We start from the raw sequence: 16,848 nt of genomic DNA on the forward strand, positions 1-16,848 counted from the left end.
TGTTTTCTTCCATGATTTTTATAGTTTTTGGTTTTATATTTAGGTCTTTGATCCATTTTGAATTAGTTTTTGTGTATGGTGTGATGTGTGGGTCCTGTTTCATTTTTTTACAGACATCAAGTTTTGCCACACCATTTGTTAAAAGGACACTCTTTACCTCATTTAATAGACTTTGGGTCTTTGTCAAAGATCAGGTAACTATAGGTGGATGGGTTTACATCTGGGTTCTCGATTCTCTTCCCTTGGTCAACGTGTCTGTTGTACCAGTAGCAGGCTGTTTTGACTACTGTAGCTGTATAGTAGATTCTGAGGTCAAGTAGTGCAAGTCTCCTGCTTTAGTCTTCCTCTTCAATAGTGCTTTATTTATCTGTGGCCTCTTTCCTTTCTATATAAAGTTAATGATAAGTTTTTCCAACTCTTTAAAGAATGCAGTTGGTATTCAGATCGGGATTGCACTGTATTTGTAGATTGCTTTGGGTAGAATTGACATTTTCACAATGTTAAGCCTACATATTCATGAGCATGGTATGTTTTTTCATTTATGTAGGTCTCTTTTGGCAGTTTGAATCCACCAGCCACTCCTTGGAAACCCTATTGGGCAGTCCTACTCTGTCCTATAGGGTTGCTATGAGTCGGAATTGACAGCAATGGGTTTTGGCTTCTTGCAGTAGTGTTTTGTAGTTTTCTTTGCATAGGTCTTTTATGTCCCTGGTTAGACTTATTCCTAAGTATTTTATTTTTTTAGAGGCTATTATAAATGCTATTGCTTTCCTGATTTCCTTTTCATAGTTCTCTTTACTGGTGTGTAGGAATCCAACTGATTTTTGTATGTTTATCTTGTTTCCTGGTACTCTGCTGACTCTATTAGTTCCAGTAATTTTCTTGTGGAGTCTTTAGGGTTTTCTATGTATAGTATCATATCATCCATGAATAGGGATAGTTTTACTTCTTCCTTACCAATTCGGATGCCCTTTATTTCTTTTTCTTGTCTTATTACTCTAGCTAGGACTTCTAGCACAAAGTTAAAAAGGAGTGATGATAAAGGGTATCCTTGCTTGTTCTTGTTCTCGGGGGGAATTTTTCAGCCTCTCTCTTTTGGAATGATGTTGGCTGTTGGTTTTGTATAGATGCCCTTTGTTATGTTGAGGAATTTCTCTTCTATTCCTATTCTATAGAGAGTTTTTTAAAATCAGGAATGGGTGTTGGACTTCATCGCATGTGTTTTCTGTGTCTGTTGAGATGACCATGTGAATCTTTTGTTTTATTTATGTGGTGGATTATGTCGATTGATCTTCTAATGTTGAACCATAGTTGCATACCTGGTATGAATCCCATTTGGTCATGGTTTAATTTTTTTTTTTTTATGTGATGCTGAATTCTATTGGCTAGAATGTTGTTGAGAATTTTTGCATTTATATTCATGAGACATAATGGTCTGTAATTTTCTTTTTTTGTGGTGCCTTTGCCTGGTTTTGGTATCAGGGTTATGTTGGATTCAGAGAATAAATTTAAAAGTGTCCCTTTCTTTTCTATGTTCTGAAATAGTTTGAGTAGTACTGGTGTGAGCTCTTCTCTGAATGTTTGGTAGAATTCTCCAGTGAAGCCATCTGGACCAGGACTTTTTTTAAAATTATCTTTTCAATCTCTTCTCTTGTTATAGTTCTGTTCAGACTTTTCACCCGAGTTTTGTATAAGTTTAGGTAGGTAATGTGTTTCCAGAAATTTGTCCATTTCTTCTAGGTTTTCAAATTTGTTGAAGTACAGTTTTTCATAGTGCTCTGTTATGATCCTTTTTATTTCAGTTGGGTCTGTTGTAATGTCCCCCATTTCTTTTCTTATTTGGGTTCTCTGCTTACTCTCCTGTTTTTCTATTGTCAATTGCACCAATGAATTGTTGATTTTGTTGATGCTTTCAAAGAGCCGACTTTTTGCTTTGTTGATTCTTTCTATTGTTTTTCTATTCAGGATCTTTCTTCTTTTTTAATGTAGGCATTTACTGCTATAAACTTTCCTCTGGGTACTGCTTTTCCTGCATCCTAAATGTTTTGATATGTTGCGTTTTCATTTTCATTTGATTTTAAGGACTTTTAAAGTTCACTTTTGATTTCTTGTTTGACCCAGTACTTTTTTAGTAGTGTATTATGTAGTTTTCATGTATTTATTCCTTTTTCTTTATTTATCCTGATGTTGCTTTCTAGCTTCATACTGTTATGTTCAGAGAAGATGCTTTGTACTATTCCAATCTTTGTAAATTTTTTGAGACTTGTTTTGTGTCTTACCATTTGGTCTATTCTGGAAAATGATCCATGTGTGTTAGAGAAAAGTCTGTATTGTTCTTATGTTGGGTAGAGTGTTCTATATATGTCCATAGGTCCAAATGGCTTATGGTTTTATGTAAGTTCTCAATATCCTCAGTGGCTTCCTTTTTACATGTTCTGTCTATAATTGAAAGTGATGTGTTGAAGTCCCCTACTATTATTGTGGAGTTGTCTATTTCTTCTTTCATATTAGTTAGTATTTTTTTCATGTATTTTGGTGCATTGCTGTTAGGTGCATAGATATTTATAATTTATAATGTCTTCTTCCTGAATCGACCCTTTTATTATTATGTAATTTCCTTTTTCTCTAGTAATAGCTTTTTCTTTAAAGTCTATTTTATCTGGTATCAGTATGGTCACCCCTGCTCTTTTTCGTTTACTATTGTTGTTGTTGTTAGGTGCTGTTGAGTCGGTTCCAACTCATAGTGACTCTATGTGCAACAGAACGAAACCTTCCCTAGTCCTGTGCCATCCTCACAATTGTTGCGTTTGAGCTTATTGTTGCAGCCACTGTGTCAATCCATCTCATCAAGTGTTTTCCTCTTTTTCACTGACCCTCTACTTTACCGAGCATGATGTCCTTCTCCAGGGACTGATCCCTCCTGATAACATGCCCAAAATATGGGAGACGCAGTATCACCATCCTTACTTCTAAGGGACATTCTGGTTGTACTTCTTCCAAGATAGATTTGTTCGTTCTTTTGGCAGTCCATGGTATATCCAATATTCTTTGCCAATACCACAATTCAAAGGTGTCAATTCTTCTTTGGTCTTCCTTATTCATCATTCAGCTTTTGCATGCGTATGAGGCTACTGAAAACATCATGGCTTGGGTCAGGCACACCTTAGTCTTCGAGGTGACATCTTTGTTTTTCAACACTTTAAAGAGGTCTTTTGCAGCAGATTTGCCTAATGCAATGCATCTTTTGATTTCCTGACTGCTGCTTCCATGGGTGTTGATTGTAGATCTAAGTAAAACGAAATCCTTGACAATTTCAATCTTTTCTCCCATTTATTATGATGTTGCTTATTGGTCCAGTTGTAAGGACTTTTGTTTTCTTTATATTGAGGTGTAATCCATACTGAAGGCTATGGTCTTTGATCTTCATCAGTAAGTACTTCAAGTCCTTTTCACTTTCAGCAAGCAAGGTTATGCCATCTGCATATCACAGGTTGTTAACGAGTCTTCCTCCAATCCCGATTTGTTTACTGGTTGCATGGAAGATTTTTCTCCATTCTTTTATTTTCATTCTGTTTATGTCCTTTTGTCTAAGTTGTGTTTCTTGCAGACATAAAAAGTATGGATTTTTTTTTTTTTAAATCTATTTTGCCTCTCTCTGCCTTTTGCATGGAACATTTAGACCATTTATATGTAGGGTTATTTCTGAAAACAAAGTGTCTACTTCACTTATTTTGCTATTTGTTTTTTGAGTGTTTTGCACCTTCTTTGTTTTCGTGTTCTGATTTTTCTGTTTTTATTTGGGTGCTTTCTTGTGATGAGCCTTTTTGTTATCTTCCCTCTTGTCTTTTGAATGTTTCTTCCTGGTGATTTCTTAGTCATTACCACATACGTTAGATTACAGGACTTACAATTTCAACATTGTTTAATATATGAACAACAGTTAACATACAGCCTTAGTATAATAAATTTATTCCTAATATGCTCCACTCTCTCCTTTTTCAGTTGGCGTGTCTCCATTAACCTCAATATAAAACCTATATTTTAAAATTTTACTCTGTACTTATTTCTTATTGCTCTTGCCTTTCTTTTTGGACTACTCCCTCGAGAAATACTTGCAAAGTTAGTCTGATAGTGATACATTCCCATAGCTTCTGTTTGTTTGGGAATGTTTTGATTTCCCCCTCAGTTTTGAATGACAATTTTGCTAGGTAAAGTACTTTTGGTTGGAAATTGTTTTGGTTCAGTATTTTATATATGTTGCTCCATTGTCTTCTGGCCTCAAGAGTTTCTGGGGAGAAATTTGCACTGATTCCAATGAAAGACCCTTGGTATGTTATACTGCATTTTTCTCTTGCTGCTTTCAGAATTCTCCCCTTGTCCTTGGTTTTCAAGAGTTTTATTAGAATACAGCATGGAGTTTATCTTTTTGTGTCTCTTCTAATTGTGGTTCATGTAGCTTCCTGTATTTGCAGGCTTTATTCTCTATTCACTTCTGGGAAATTCTGATTATCTCTCAGGAAATTGTTTCTGTGCTTTTATTGTTGTCATAGTGCTGGGGTTAACATAATTCTAATGTTAGACTTTTTAATTGAATCTCACATTTCATTTTGGGTTTGTCTGCTTTCCTTTTTTATTTCCTCGAGACAATAATTTCAGTTATTTTGCCTTTTAGTTCACTTATATCTTTTGTCTGTTCGACTCTATTGTTGAGTGTTTCTCTTGCTTTTTCTAATTCAGATGTTATATTCTTCAGTTCCAGTAGTTCTCTTTTTTTTATGTTTTCAATTTCCTTGTTAAGTCTCTCATTTTGTTCCTCCATTTGTTTCTTGATCTCTGCTAGTTTGTTTTCTGTGTGCTTTTTGATTTCTTCAAATATATTTAGCACCATAGTCTGAAAATTATCAATTCTTTGCATTATTTGACCTCGATAAGAGAAATTTCCTTTTCTTCAAGTTTTGCTTTTGATTGTTCTTTCTTCTCTTGTGATTTTTGTGTTTTACTATCTTTTGTTGAATTTAAGCCATTTTGTTATCTTTTTTGGGGGGGTTAAATTTTGTATTCTTTTTATCATGGGAAATTTTTTCTGATTGGGTGCCATGCTGGCATGGTGGCCAAGAGCTTGGCTGCCAACTGAAAGGCCAGGGCCCACACCCACCAGCCACTCCATGGGAAAAACATGTGGCAGACCACCTTTAAAAAGATTCACAGCTCTGGGAACCCCTATTTCACCTATCAAAATATTACAAGTCCTTTAAAATCTACCTCCTTTCATTTATTCAGTGGACATTTATTCATATCAACAAGTGTAAGCTCTAAAGGTTGTCTCTAGGTGCTTTTCCCTATTAAATTTACCAATAAAGATATTATTTCTCTATTCTGCAGTTAGCCTAGTTATAGCTCCACATTAGGGGTAAATCTCATTCTGGGTAAATTGATATATCCCTCCTTTATCCCACTTTTGGGTAATTTCAGCTTTTAATATAATTAGTCAGCTTGGCTCTCCCCCCCCCTTTGAATTATGTTTCTGTTCCAGACAGTCTATCATAGCTTTGGTATTATCTCTTCTGGGCCTGTGACATAAAAAAAAAAAAAAAAATGACATAGCATATAACAAATTAAGGAATATATATTACAGAGAAAATTTCATAATCACAAGTGAGTTTCATAACTGAGGTAGTCAAAAATTATGTTGCATAATGTCTTGGTCCTAAAATCATAAAACAACTATTAATATTTGAGTGTCTTTATTATTTTGCTTCATGTTGTGCGAACAGCCAAGAGATAATGGTTTCCATTTGGTAAAAAAAAAATCATTTCTGTTAAAATGTTTGAGGAGCTCTGGTTGCACAGTGGTTAAGCACTCAGCGGTTAACTGAAAGGTTGGTGGTTTGAACCCACCAGCAGCTCTGCAGCAGAAAGACATGGCAATCTGCTTTCATAAAGATTTACAGCCTTGAAAACCCTCTGGGGCAGTTCTGTTCAATCCTGTAGGGTCGCTATGAGTTGAAACAACAGCAACAAGTTTTTTTTTTTATTATTATTATTGAAATGTTTGGTTTGCTTTCATCCCATATTTCATGTTTTTTCTATGCCTTCTCTTTGCTGCCCATCATCTTTCCCATGTTTTTGCCAGCTTGGCGTGGATGCAGATGTGATGAAATAAAAAAATTGACATAGTTACCAGCCCAGCCAGCCTCCTTATCTCAGTCTCTTTCTTGTACTCATGGGAGGTGGGGAAGGTAATAGAGGATGATGTTAAGGAGATGGAATGTGCTTGGAAGAGTGAAACCTATTGCCGTGAAGTCAATTCTGACTCATACTGACCCTATAGGATAGAGTAGAACTGCCCCATAGCATTTCCAAGGCTGTAGTCTTTATGGAAGCATCTTTCTCCTGCAGAGCTGCTGGTGGGTTTGAACCACCAACCTTTCAGTTAGCAGCCAAGTGCTTAACCACTGGGCCAGCAGGGCTGCTTTTAAATCAGCAAATGACTTAATAAAAGAGGAAAGAACAAGGAGTCAGGAAGAATAGGGGAAATATGGAGCATGTTCTGGAGTTGTTTTTACCAACTTTAGTGGAACTGAATCAAAGTCTTTCACCAATCCCTACTGATTAGTACAAAACCAGACATATTCAAGAGACAGGAAAAAAAAAATTTCAGATGAGGATTATTTGGTAACACCTCTACAGAAATTTGGTGGGGGAGGCAAAATGAAGAGGATTGGCATAATCTGTGGTATGATCTTATCTATGGTGGCTTTCTCTTCTATTAGCACAGAAAATCACAGTTGGTTGCAAAGTCCCACATTTCATTGACTAAAAGTGGCTAACAGCTTATTCCCATTTCAAAATATTTTACTTGGTACTGTATATAAAGATGTATCACTATTGTTCTTGCATTTCAAGGCACTTGAAAATGCCATAAAAATAATTTTTGCTTCCAACAAATCAATGAACCTTCATTTAATCCAGGAATAAGGAAAAAATTTTGGCTAGTTATACATGCATTTGAACTAGGAAGCAAAAGAAAGGGAGACTATTTCATTTTTACCTATGCAAACTGCTGAGGAAAATAAAAAGTAGTTATATTTTCTGTTTGCAATCGGTTTCTTACCCAAAACATAAATCTCACTGTTGACTACAGCTGTACTGAATCGGTACTTCGAGTACTTCATGGGTGCCCGCTCTGTCCATTGGTCTTGGCTGGGGTCGTATTGTAACAGTTTGTTGCTTAATCGATCAGGTTCTTCATCAGGAAGATCCATCTGTATGAAATAGGACAGCTGATATAATAGTGTACCATTTAGAGATCTTTGTGAGTGCACAAATGTCACTAATCAAAGCAGACAGCCAAAGAGATAAATAGGGGTTAACCAAAGTGACTCATACTCACAAACACACCAAATCCTATGATTTGGGGTTATAAGTACTGTCAATACCAGAGGAATTTAGATTCTGTAACAATGAAGCTGAGGCACTGGGTTATAGCAAACAATTTGTGATCTTAGCAGTGAGATGATACAGCTTTTTTTAAAAAATGAAGCAACAGCAAAGCCTTAAAAATGAAGCTAAGCTCTTTTGAGTTAAAAAAAGAAAGTATAAATCTACTTTACCAAAATTTATAGTTGTGGATATTAATGTTTTTGAGAAATTAATTTTAATAATTTATAAGGTGTTTTGCAAAAATATTTTAGTAATTAGGGAATTTTTACACCATAATCCTGAATTGAATTATAAATTTTTATACCTAAATTCATAATTTAAGAATGGTCTGAATTCAATTTTCAAGATATATGGATTAATCTAAATAATTTGCAGTTATTTTACTTTATTTATATATACTTCTATGACAGAAAAAAAATTTTTTTTTTTGACAGAAAGATAGTATAAATCAAATAATTGTTTATTCTTACACAGACCTAAGCAGCCTCTCTTACTGATAAACTTCAGGTGGAAGCAATGTTTTTTTGTACACAGTGTGTCAGGAACTTTACGTAACTTCAAACTAAGGATTCTTAAGTGTCTTTTTTTTTTTTTTTAATGTAAGTGTTCAACACAGAAACAACTGTAATATTTAAGGAAGTTGTATGCAATTAATTTTAGCTGACTACTTTAAATATACCAAGAGATAAGCACTATTGTGCAAACACAACCCCAGGTTGTCTTGCAATCTCATTTATTGTGTTAGGTACTAAACCAAACTAGTCAAAGCCTCTTTATGCAATAAGCCTTCATATGTCGCCTATTCAAAGACACATTTATAATGGACAAATATTCACTTTAACATTTTAATTTTCCTTCTAATTTTTTAATACCTGTTTTAGCGAAAGAAAAGCTTCTAAGTTGTCATTGGAGCTCACTCATGCAAAATTAATTACATAAATTGATAGTTTTGAAAAACCTTTACAAATAATTTATCAGGTTTCAGTTACTAGCTGGGATGAAATCTGTAATACTTTTTGATACCTAGTACAAATACAAATGCGTTAAAATGAAGTTTAAGTTTTTACAACAGATATGATATGCTACAAATGGCAAAATCCAAACATATAACTTACTACAAAAAGTATCAGTTTTATTGTGAAGCATTTCTGGAGAAACAAATCACGTACACAAAAATAAATTTACTTCATGGGGATAGTCAAAGAGCTAGTAAGACTAATTTTTATTAGAAAGACTGGATGACCAGGGCAGAAAAGGCGCTGGGATGATACTACTGTGAGGGCTCTAAGGCACTGGGAGCGGACACCCAAAGAGAAGAGAAAGGGCCATGGAGGTCACATTTTAATGACTTTTCAGTTGTGGCTTGCCATCACTTCTCTGGCCTTCAGTATAAATGGTATTCTGGTTTCTCTACCTACTAATGGCCAGCAAAGACAAGAAGTGTTTAAAATCACGGTGTACTTTTATGGAAATGATTGTGCCATCATATGATCAGTATTCTGGTTCCCCAGACCCAGTACCCAGTGCCATTGAGTAGATTCCGACTCACAGCGACCCTATAGGACAGAGTAGAACTGCCCCTCTGGTTCCCCAGGAAGAATGAAAATTTTAAATATGGAAGAGATTTAAAAATTACTTGCTCCAGGTGGCATAGCTATGAAGCAGACTGAACTGGGTGAGCATTCAGCTTCCCTGCCTCCTACTTAGAAGATCTCTACAGAGCACAAACACCTTCCCTGATGAACAAGAATGGAAAGAATGATGAAGAACACAGCCTGAATACTGAATGTAGTCGGGTCTATGAGTAAGACACTTTAAAATTCATTCTTCTAAACTGCATTAGCACTTTAAAAATCTTAAGCTTAATGCTCCAGAAAACAGAAAGCATTTTACCAAAAATTTAAGTCATACTCTTTTAGTATTAAACAACTACAACATTTTCAACATAGCAGCCAAACTCAGCATAGCCATGCCAATTAGGTACACAGGAAATGTCTTAACCTGAGGGGTCCAGCCTCCAATCACATAAAGTTTATTATTCACTGTTACTACAGCATGACATGCCAATTGTAGTGGAAGTGGAGACACCCTTTTCCAACTGTCCCATTCTACAGAGTACTTCTCAACACAGTTTGTAATCAGATACTGGTTTTTAACTTTCATCTGTCCTCCTATAACATAGAGGTCATTATGGACACTGCCCAGAGCATAAAGCTCTCGAAACTCAGTTGTGCATAGCTTTTCCCAGAACTGGTTTCCTCTGTCATGATACCTGTAAATTAACAGAGAGAGAACCCAGAATTAGAGTTAACATGAAAACAACTTATCCAAGAAATACCCTTAAGTTTCTTTTCCAATTAAAAACAACGTGATCTGGTTCTTCTAATTGAAGAGGAAAAAACATTAATCCAAGATAGTGGTACAGTTTTTTTTTCTTTTTTGGTTTTTAATGAATGGAATATAATATGCATAAAAAGATTAACCACATCTACCTCAAGAATTCTGGGAAACATAGAGGAAAAGTATAAATTATTCAAGACTAGCCTTCATTTCCTAATTCTGGGAAAGAAAATCAAGAACAAATAGGAAAGTCTTTCTGCAAGTCATTTGTAACTTAGCCATAAAAAAAGAATAAGTATAAATAAACAAAAATACAAAATGCCTTATTCTGTGGACCAGAACTGTCACTTTTATATTAAAGAATACCATAATTTTATAGCAAAGAATCTGAAACACCTCTTAGAGATTTCTAATGGGATGATATAGAACATGTAGTTTTAAGGATTGTTCCTTTTCTAACTGACTTAAAATAAGGTCAAGAGCATTGATAAAAACCTACCTGTAGATGTCTGCTGGGCATTTAACACCTATTTTAATCCAATTGGTAAGATAATTTTTTTTTCACTAACAGTTATATCTATATGAGAAGAGTCTTGGGTAAGGACATTAGGATACTTGGTGTCTCAATGCCTCCTAGAATCCAACTCATTAACTGAGTGTGTATGTGTGTGTGTACATGTGTGCTTGTGGGTGTGTGCTTATATATACAATGTGCGTATCTGTGTGTATAGCGTTATATAGTCATTGAGTGTTTGAGTATGTGGCTATCCTTGGTCTTGCCTCATAATAACAGTAAGTCTATTTTCTCCAGTTATGATTTGGGATGCACAGTTCGAGAAGGATAAAAGTATTTGCAGGGACAATGGGATAAAATATGTGAAATTATATCTGCCCCAGAAAATCCAGGAAGTATACCTGGAATTCAAAACTAAAACAAAACGAAACAAAAAGAGCAGGGAAACAGAGGAAAAAAATAAAATTTGTTCTGTGAGGAAACGAATGAAAAAATTGTATATATGTGTTTCATACAGAATACAACTTTTAAGTATACACCACTTATTTTGCATCAAGTATTTGGCAGTTGATCACATACAGGAGTCTTTCTCTGCTGTTCTAGGCCAACTCTTACATTTTTTCTTTTTTATTATTGTGGTTTAGGTGAAAGTTTACAGAGCAAATTAGTTTCTCATTAAACAATTAACACACATATTGTTTTGTGACATTGGTTGCCAACCTGGAGACGTGTCAACACTTTCCCCTTCTAGACCTTGGGTTCTCCATTTCCATTTGTCTAGCTTTTCTGTCCCTTCCTGCCTTCTCATGCTTTCCTCTGGGCTTATGTGCCCATTTAGTCTCGTATACATGGTTGTACTACATGTGTTATTGTTTGTTTTATAGGCCGGCCTAATCTTTGGCTGAAGAGTGAACCTGAGGAGTGACTTCAGTACTGAGCTAAAAGGATATCTGGGGGTCATACTCTTGGGGTTTCTCCAGTCTCTGTCAGATCAGTAAAGTCTGGTCTTTTTTTTTTGTGAGTTAGAATTTTGTTCTACATTTTTGTCCAGCTCTCTCTGGGACCCTCTACTGTGATCCCTGTCAGAGCAGTTGGTGGTGGTAGCTGGGCACCATTTAGTTGTGCGGGACTCAGTCTGGTGGCAACTTTTACATTCTTACCAAAAGATAACTTTTTACTTCAGGCCTGATATGGAACTTGGAAGGTATACTCTGTTCCTACAGGGCATGTATTGTTTGTCACAAAATTGAATGCAGAAATTTATCAAACACTGTGATAGCTGTGTTCTACTATAAAATTCTAGGCAGGAAACCAAAGTCCCTAGAAACACAAGTGATATTTTTACCACTATTTTTAATTGTACTGGATTTTAGAAAAGAGGACTAGTATCTATACATAGGGATTACTCAAGTAAAGCCATTTGAATGAATGTAGCTGTAGACTTGAGAAATGAGCTTTTATGTTCTGAGACATAGTTTAAGAAATGAGGCTAGGGACAAAATATATCCCATGAAGGTTAGGAAGTACATTATTTCTGGGTTACTTGCTCTCTGGTTTTTAACATTTTGAGCTGAAAATAGGGAGAGAAATGCCCAAATAAAACTATAAACTTGTTGCTATGAAGAGAAGTGGATATGATATAAAAAAGAAAGCAATAGTGATGAAAGCATTCAATGTTTCACAAAAGCTCATAGTTTAAAGACAACACTTACATCCTCAGTTGTTTATACACCAAAATGTAAGGAATGAGTAACGGAGATAAGAAGGTATATCAACTTGAAAAGAAATGACCTCCGAGAGTACTATTTTACTTCTTCCTTTAAATCAAGAAAAAAATATACCTGCATGAAAAACCTATGAGCCGTAATGGAAAGGCAAACCGAAGAGCATCTGGGCAAAGATGAAACGGATACGTAACAGAAATAACATACTAGTAATGTGCCACAAGATAATACATTTCTCACAGATATCATAAAAGTAGCACCAAAGCGACCTTCAGTAGTGCGAGGAGATTTTAACTAGACATCTGCTGGAAATCTCATTTATGCTCAAAGCGATGCTCATGTCATTTGCCTTGCTGACAAGTTCATTATTAGAGACAACGATGAGGGTAATTGATACTTTTACCCTAATTTTGACTAATCGGAGGAACTGGTTGGTGATAGGAACCCTGGTTGAGTTCAAGATAGATAAAAAGGGAAATATAGGGCATATAGTTAAAAATACACAAGAAGAAAGGGAAGCAGGCTTTCAAAATAAGAGGGAAAATGTTTAAGGATCAAAAATAGAAAGGCATTTTGACGGGTTTGGACTTTCATTAAAAAAAAAAAATTCTGATGGCAGAATTATGAACTATTTTGATGAGGAAGAAAAAGAGCTATCCAAAGAACCTAAAGTACTTCTAGCAGAGACTATAAGACGGGAAGAAGGGCATCTAACCAAGAGCAAGTATAAAAAAAATGACATGGACCTAGAAGAACCATGCCAGGAAAGACTCCTACCGTAATGAGTTGATACCCTGGCTCTGTGGTCTATACTTGACAATTCTGAAGAAAGCTGCTTCTGCTACTCAGCGACATGCTTTGCCACCATGGGCATTGGCCCAGGTCCCCCCTCCTCTGTCACTACTAGGGGAAATGAAGCATCTCTTCAAAATAAGAACATGAAAAAGGGATAGGCCTGTAGCTGGAAACAAATAATGTAGTGCTAGATGACAGAAAAATAGTAGACGTCTCCTTTCTTTGCTCCATCTTCACTATCAAGAATTACTTTCGGACTGAAAAGTCTGAACAAACCCTGGTAAGAAAAAGGGCACTGAAGTCTGAGATGAGCAGGATATTGAAGGAGAGCTGTACTACCTCTCATTTATTCTGTGTGCATATTCCTTATTTACCCAGTTAGATTTAAGCACAGAATACTTGCTGAATAAAGAGTAAATAAATGTATGTGTTCTCACATACAAGGTCTAGACGATATGCCACTTCTTAGCAGGCACTCCTGCTCACAATTCTAGGATGGAAGCCTTCTTAGGCTACACACATTTTGAAATACTGGATGGTTAGGAAACAGCCACACATTTAGGATAGAAAATAACAACTGACAGATAATTAGTAATTTTGGTCAAGAAAAAAAATTACTTGTTACTCCCAATTATGAACTAAAATATCAGTTCAAAGGGGATTGTATTACCAAAATTTTCTATCTTGTTAAGTCCATCACTCATTTGTAGTTTGTCGTGCTGTGGTGGCTTGTGTGTTGCAATGATGCTAGAAGCTATGCAGCTGGTATTTCAAACACCAGCAGGGTCACCCATGGTGGATAGGTTTCAGCAGAGCTTCCAGACCCAGACAGACTAGGAAGAAGGACCTACTTCCTAGTCTGTCTGGGTCTAAATAGGGTTGACCTTAATGACATCTGTAGTGGTTAAGTGCTACGGCTGCCAACCAAAAGGTTGGAAGTTCGAAACCACCAGGCACTCCTTGGAAACTCTATGGGGCAGTTCTACTCTGTCCTACAGGGTCACTATGAGTCAGAATTAACTTGATGGCAATGGGTTTTTTTTTCTTTTTTTTAATGACGTGGATGGAGTCAAGCTTTTGGAGCCTTCATTTGCTGATGTATACAAAACGAGAAGAAACAGCTACAAACATTCGTTAACAATCAGAACATGGAATGTACGAAGCATGAATCCAGGAAAATTTGAAGTTGTCAAAAATGAAATAGAACACTTGAAGATTGATATCCCAGGCATTAGTGAACTGAAATGGACTGGGATTGGCCATTTTGAATCAGACAATCATGTGGTTTACTATGCCAGGGATGGAATGGTGTGCATTCATTTTCAAAAAGAACATTTCAGGATCTATACTGAAGTACAATGCTGTCAGTGATAGGAAAATATCCCTATGCCTACAAGGAAGACCCGTTAATATGAGTATTATGCAAATTTATGCACCAACCACTAATGTCAAAGATGAAGAAATTAAAGATTTTTACATACTTCTGCAGTCTGAAATTAATCAAACATGCACTTAGGATGCATTGATAATTACTAAAAAAAAAAAAAAAAACCTGTTGCCATCGAGTTGATCCTGATTCAGTGACCTGGTGGACTGATAACTATTCGTGACTGGAATTTGAAAGTTGGAAACAAAGAAGGAAGATGAGTAGTTGGAAAACATAACCTTGGTTATAGAAATGACACAGGAGATCACATAACAGAATTTTGCAAGACCAACAACTTCTTCATTGCAAATCACTTTTTCACCAACATAAATGGCAACTATACCCATGGACCTTACCAGATGGAATACAGAGGAATCAAATCGACTACATCTGTGGAAAGAGACAATGGAGAAGCTCAATATCATTAGTCAGAACAAGATCGGGGCCGACTGCTGAACAAACCGTCAATTGCTCACAGGCAAGTTCAAGGTGAAGCTGAAGAAAATTAAAACAAGTCCACAAGAGTCAAGGTATGACCTTGAGTATATCCCATCCGAATTTAGAGATCATCTCAAGAATAGATTTGATGCATTAAACACTAGTGACCAAAGACCAGACGAGTTATGGGATGACATCAAAGACATCATACATGAGGAAAGCAAAAGATCATTAAAAGAAAAGAAAGAAAAGACCAAAATGGATGTCAGAAGAAACTGAAACTTACTCTTGAATGTACAGTAGCTTAAGCAAATGGAAAAAATGATAAAGCAAAAGAGTTTAACAGATTTCAAAGGGTGGCTCCAGAAGACAAAGTAAAGTATTATAAAGACATGTGCAAAGGCCTGGAGTTAGAAAACCAAAAGGGAAGAACAACAAGCTTGGCTTTTCTCAAGCTGAAAGAATGGAAGAAAAAAATTCAAGCCTCAATTTGCAACACTGAAGGATTCTATAGGCAAAATATTGAATGGTACAGGAAGCATCAAAAGAAGATGGAAGGAATACACGGTCACTGTACCCAAAAGAACTGGTCGACATTCAACCATTTCAAGAGGTAGCATATGATCAGAAACTGATGGTATTGAAGGAAGAAGTCCAAGCTGCACTAAAGGGAATGGTCAAAAACAAGGCTCCAGGAACTGACGGAATAACAATTGAGATGTTTCAACAAATGGGTGCAATGCTGGAAGCACGGACTTATCTATGCCAAGAAATTTGGAGGACAGCTACCTGGCCAACTAACTCAAAGAGACCCATATTTGTGCCCATTTCAAAGAAAGATGATCCAACAGATTGCAGAATTTATCCAACAATATCATTAATATCACACGGAAATAAAAGTTTGCTGAAGATCATTCAAAAACGGTTGTAACAGTATGTAGACAGGGAGCTGCCAGAAATTTAACTGGATTCAGAAGAGGACGTGGAATGAGGGACATCACTGCTGATATCAGATGAATCTTGACTGAAAGCAAAGAATACCAGAAAGATGTTTACCTCTGTTTTACTGACTATGGAAAAACATTCAACTTTGCGGATCATAACAAATTATGGATAACATTGTAAAGAATGGGAATTCCAGAACACTTAATTGTCTCACGCAGAACCTGTACATAGACCACTCAGAACAAGGAGGCACTGAGTGGTTTAAAATCAGGAAAGATGTGTACCAGGGTTGTATCCTTTCACCATACTTATTCAGTCTGTATGCTGAGCAAATAATATGAAAAGCAGGGCATCAGGGCTGGTGGAAGACTCATTAACAACCTGTGATATGAAGATGACACAACCTTGCTTGCTGAAAGTGAAGAGGACGTGAAACACTTATTAATGAAGATCAAAGACCACAGCCATCAGTATGGATTACACCTCAACAAAAAGAAAACAAAAATTCTCACGACTGGGCCAATTATAATGTCATGATAAACGGAGAAAATACTAAAATTTCTAATGATTTCATTTTACTTGGATTCACAATCAACACCCGTATAAGTAGCAGTCAAGAAATCAAGTGACGCATTGCACTGGGCAAATCTGCTGCAAAAGATCTCTTTAAAGTGATCAAAAGCAAAGGTGTCACCTTGAGGACTAAGGTTCACCTAACCCCAGGAAAGGTATTGTCATTCGCATCAAATGTATGGGAAAGCCGGACAATAAATAAGGAAGACTGAAGAATTGCTGCATTTGAATCATGGTATTGGTGAAGAATATTGAATATACCATAGATTGCCAGAAGAAGGAAAAATCAGTCTTAGAAGAAACACAACTAGAATGATCCTTGGAAGTGAGCATGGTAAGATTTCGGTTTGTTTACTTTGGACACATCTGGAAATATGAAACATCAATCGCTAGAAGAGGACATCATGATTGGTAAAGTGGAGGGCTTGTGAAGGTGAGGGAGGTCCTTGGTGAGATGGATTCACACAGTGGCCAAAACAATGGATTCAAATATAGAATGAAATATGAAGATGGCACAGGACTGAGCAACGTTTTGTTCTCTTATACATGAGGTCACTATGAGTCAAAGCCAACTTGATGGCAACTAATGACAGTGACAACATCTTGTTAAAAAATTATATCAAGTGCTTTAAAAATGAAGCTATATGTGT

At 36.2% G+C, this 16,848-nt stretch overlaps 1 protein-coding gene across 1 annotated transcript in view; it reads right to left on the reverse strand.

Annotated features, from left to right (window-relative positions):
- KBTBD12 (kelch repeat and BTB domain containing 12) overlaps positions 1-16,848 on the reverse strand; it is a 69,364-nt gene that overhangs the window by 38,225 nt on the left and 14,291 nt on the right. Inside the window, exon 3 of the mRNA XM_049863418.1 lies at positions 7,115-7,265. Within this exon, the coding sequence (XP_049719375.1) occupies positions 7,115-7,265 (151 nt within the window). The remainder of the gene's footprint in view (positions 1-7,114; positions 7,266-16,848) is intronic.

This window comes from Elephas maximus, chromosome 20, assembly GCF_024166365.1.
Source record: "Elephas maximus indicus isolate mEleMax1 chromosome 20, mEleMax1 primary haplotype, whole genome shotgun sequence".
Taxonomy (NCBI): domain Eukaryota; kingdom Metazoa; phylum Chordata; class Mammalia; order Proboscidea; family Elephantidae; genus Elephas; species Elephas maximus.